The sequence below is a fragment of the Mustela nigripes genome, chromosome 2 (genome assembly GCF_022355385.1).
Source record: "Mustela nigripes isolate SB6536 chromosome 2, MUSNIG.SB6536, whole genome shotgun sequence".
NCBI lineage: Eukaryota > Metazoa > Chordata > Mammalia > Carnivora > Mustelidae > Mustela > Mustela nigripes.
The window spans coordinates 75,439,031-75,443,022 of NC_081558.1; the positions used below are offsets into that span (position 1 = coordinate 75,439,031).

Genomic DNA, 3,992 nt, shown 5'->3' on the forward strand with positions numbered 1-3,992 from the left:
GAAAGAAACAGAGACATGAAGAAACAGACTCTTAACTATAGAGAACAGATTGCTTCCACAGGGGAGGTAGGTGGAAGAATGGATGAAATAGGTGATAAGAATTAAAGAGTACATTTACCCTGATGAGCACTGAGTAACACATACAATTGTGGAATCACTATAGTGTACACCTGGAACTAATAACACTGTCAACAACAGTGGAATTAAAATAAAAAACTTAATAAAAATATTTTTAAAAATCTAACATAAACCATTGTGAAAACAGACCTTGCTATGTAAACCTCATCTGAAACAACTACCAGCATGGGCACAAGCCTCTGTATAAAAAGCAAGAGAATTATCAAAATGTGAACCTATGCTTCAACTCAAGAACCAAACAAAAATGAAGCTAAAAAATACAAAACTGGCTTTAATATATTTTTGGGTGTCATCCTTGCACAGGGGCCAGGCTAATATTCTCTCTATCATTCCAATTTTAGTATATGTGCTGCCAAAGCGAGTACAGCTTTAATATATTTTTATTCTGGAATTTAAACCGAGAAGAAAAATTTAAAACTTCCAACTTGCTGAATCCACTTTCTTTCTTCCCATTCAATTTTGCTTCCATTCCTGCTTTTTTTTTTTTTTAAGATTTTTATTTATTTATTTGACGGAGAGAGATCACAAGTAGAGAGGCACACAGAGAGAGGGGGAAGCAGGCTCCCCGCCGAGCAGAGAGCCCAATGCGGGGCTCGATCCCAGGACCCTGAGACCACGACCTGAGCTGAAGGCAGAGTCCCAACCCACTGAGCCCTGCTTTTAATCAAGTTTCCAATGATTACACTGTTAGATTTGGCCATCACCAGCCAGCCAGTCAGTAAAAAACCCATTAATTATCCTTAATGCCTCCCTTTCCCTCACCATCTTTATTCAATACAGCAGCAGGTCTTCTCAATTGTTCCTCCAAAACAACCTAATAAGCTTTATATTCTTTTCCAGCTTTTCTAATACCATTCCAGTCTACAATACTAACATATCCGGCCTGGACTACTGCCACCACCTCTTAACCGGTTTCCCTGCTTGCATTCAGGACCCCTCCATAGTGCATGATACCACTACAGTCAGGGTACTAAAGACAATTTATAATATGCCATTGCCCTCTTTAGAAGCCCCCCAGTGCTTTCCTATCAGAGCCTTCAAGGCCTTGCAGCATCTAGTTCCTGCCTACTTTCCCAACATCTTCCCTTTTGGAGCTCCACCACTCTGGCCCTCGTTCATGGCAAATATTTAAGCATTTGCTACTTCTGACTGCCTGGCATACTTTTTCCCTACCTCTTCACATAACTACTTCATCTTGTCCTTCAGATTCCAATTCAAATACTTCCTCATAGATCTGTTCACATACCACTCTAAGGTAGTCCGCTCTTTGCCACCTAACACATGACACTGCTTATTTTCTTCATATTTATCATAATCTGGCAGAATGTATATGGGGGCATAGAGTTGGGGGGGGGGTCTTTCTTTTACCATTGTATGCCTGTGACATGTAACGGGCACTTATTTGTTTAATCAATAAATACTCCAACAGAGGCACGGTCTATAACCATGCAAATGTATTACAGAATTCTATTCCAGACTGGACTCTACGAGCAATTAGCTGCATAGCCTTGGGCATACCACAAGATTTGAGTGGGTTAAGAGTAACTGGACAGTAAAAAAGTGGATGGGGCGCCTGGGTGGCTCAGTTGGTTGAGCGGCTGCCTTTGGCTCAGGTCATGATCCCAGGGTCCTGGATGGAGCCCCACGTCTGGCTCCCAGAACCTGCCTCTCCCTCTCCCTCTGCTGCTCCTCCTGGCTTGTGCTGTCAAATAAATAAAATCTTTAAAAAAAAAAAAAAAAAAGTGGAGATGGCATGTAGGATTTCTTTTTCCTTAATTTTCTCCTGGATCTAAATTCAAGAATATAGATGTTTGAAAGCATTTGACCTCTCTGCCTCCGTTTCCTCATTTGTAGGAGACTGCTCTGAATACCACTTTCAGCTAAGAAATACTAGAACTAAGGCTCACCTGGGTGGCTCAGTGGCTTGAGCTTCGGATTCTTAATCTCAGTTCAGGTATCGATCTCAGAGTTGTGAGTTCAAGCCCTACAATGGGCTCTATGCTGGGGTTGCAGCTATTGTAACAGGCCTTAATCTACTTTTTAACCTAATTTTCCTTAGGCACACCTTATTTCCACCCTGCAACCAAACATTACACTTTACTGCCTGTACATTTCCTCATTCTGCCCCCTCTTCTCCAACTCCAACCACTGGAAGTTTCCCTTAAAAGCCCAGATCAATTGTTAACTGCCTCATAAATTCTAATTCAACCACCTGGCCCAGTATTGGTATGATCATTAGGTGTTCCAGAAATTCTTTTATGCTTCAGAGTAGTCCCTGATCCTCTGTCCACCTGTTTCTTAATCCATAAAAGGGAGATAATACTATCTAACATACCGCACACTATTGTTGGACAACTGTGAAAACTTAGCTTGATAATAAAGCGTTCAATAAGTAGTAGTATTTGTTGGCTACATACACTTTCCGCGCTCCTTGAGAGTCACCAAAATGACTTCATTTCCGAATCTCCAGAAGTTTGAAGCTATTACTACTCCTTCCAATGCCTCAAGTTTTCATATTCATAAAATGAAGGGAGTGGACTAGACCAATTACTATTCCCTTCAAAATGAAGTTCCCTATATTTACATGAATACCCTTTACGGAAGCCTCAGGTGAGCTTCCCGCAACATAAATAGCTTAAAGCAAGGACACAGGCGCAGGTGAGCTGCTTTAAGGACGGGAATGCGAGGAACCTGAAACCACTGCTGCAAATGGAAGTGGCGTGTTAACACTAAAGTTAAAATAATGTTTATCAAAACCCTGGAGATCCTTTCTCAAGAAACTGAATCTTGCCATAGTGATGGCTCTTTTGGATTTTCGCTTTTAGGTTAGATTACAGATTATTTGAAGGAATCAGTGCCCCAGAAGGGCGGAAAAGATGACGAAGAGACCAGTCGCGTTAAGAAGGAAATGTGTGTAAGCCACGACTGGACGAGAGTTTACACAGCAAACCCAACGCCTTTCACCTAACCCTAACCCCAAGAAGCGGGAAGAAGACCGAAGACTGCTGGGAAGAAGTTTGCGGCCGCCAGAAACCCTAAGGCGGCAGGCCGGCCGGGCGTGCGCTGACGTCTGCGGAAGCGGTGCAACCTCAGCGCTCGGCCCCTTTTCCAGGCCAGCCCCCAACCGCAGAGCCGCAGTTAGGGACCCCGGCCGTAACTCCTCAGCAACCCCCGCGTCCCGCCCCCGTACCTGCGGGGTCGAGCGCCATCTCGGCGGGCGGAGAGAAAGCAGCGCCTGGCAGCTCCCGGGCGGGGGCAGGGGAGGGGAGGAGCCTGGGCTGGGCGGCACGTGCGGCCGCCAGGAGCTTCCCGCGGGAGGAAGAGGAGGCGGCGGTGGAGGAGGAGCGCCGTGCCCTCTACAGAGCCCAGCAGGCCTCTTTCCTTCCTTCTTATTTCCCTAGTCACTACTTCCGCCTCCCATTGCGCCTGCGCCCTCCTGGCCCCGCCCCGAAGCCTGTAATTGCTGTGGAACCGACATCTGCGGGGGAATGGCCGGGCAGGGGGGCGTGGCTTCGCGTGCGTTGGAGGCGGAACTGCCTCCGACGCGGGCAGCCTGGCTTGGGAAGGAGCGTGAGCACCCGGTTGCAGACTGGGCTAAGCGAAGACGAGAGCAGAAGCTGTGGGCCTTTGGGAGTGCGCCTCCCGTGCCGACTAGGGTCACCGCCAAGCACCTCCCTCCACGTCCGCCTTCGGAGAACGGAATGAATCATCCTGTTCCTTTATTTTTTTTCTCGTTAACGTTCATTCATTCATAAGTGTCTATTTTATGCCTGTCGGGTTCCAGCCACGGGTTCGGAATACGAGGGACAGATAACTGAATAAAAATAAGGTTCCTATTCTCGAGGAGTATCGTG

The 3,992-nt window shown here is 46.4% G+C and overlaps 1 protein-coding gene and 1 non-coding gene across 2 annotated transcripts in view; both read right to left on the bottom strand.

The window, feature by feature from the left end:
• CMC1 (C-X9-C motif containing 1) overlaps window positions 1-3,562 on the bottom strand; it is an 84,580-nt gene extending 81,018 nt beyond the window's left edge. Inside the window, exon 1 of the mRNA XM_059390807.1 lies at window positions 3,329-3,562. Within this exon, the coding sequence (XP_059246790.1) occupies window positions 3,329-3,347 (19 nt within the window). The 5' untranslated portion in view covers window positions 3,348-3,562. The remainder of the gene's footprint in view (window positions 1-3,328) is intronic.
• LOC132012690 (U6 spliceosomal RNA) lies at window positions 392-503 on the bottom strand. The gene has a single exon (XR_009402689.1). It is a non-coding gene; the product is annotated as a U6 spliceosomal RNA (small nuclear RNA).
• Window positions 3,563-3,992: the final 430 nt, after the last annotated feature.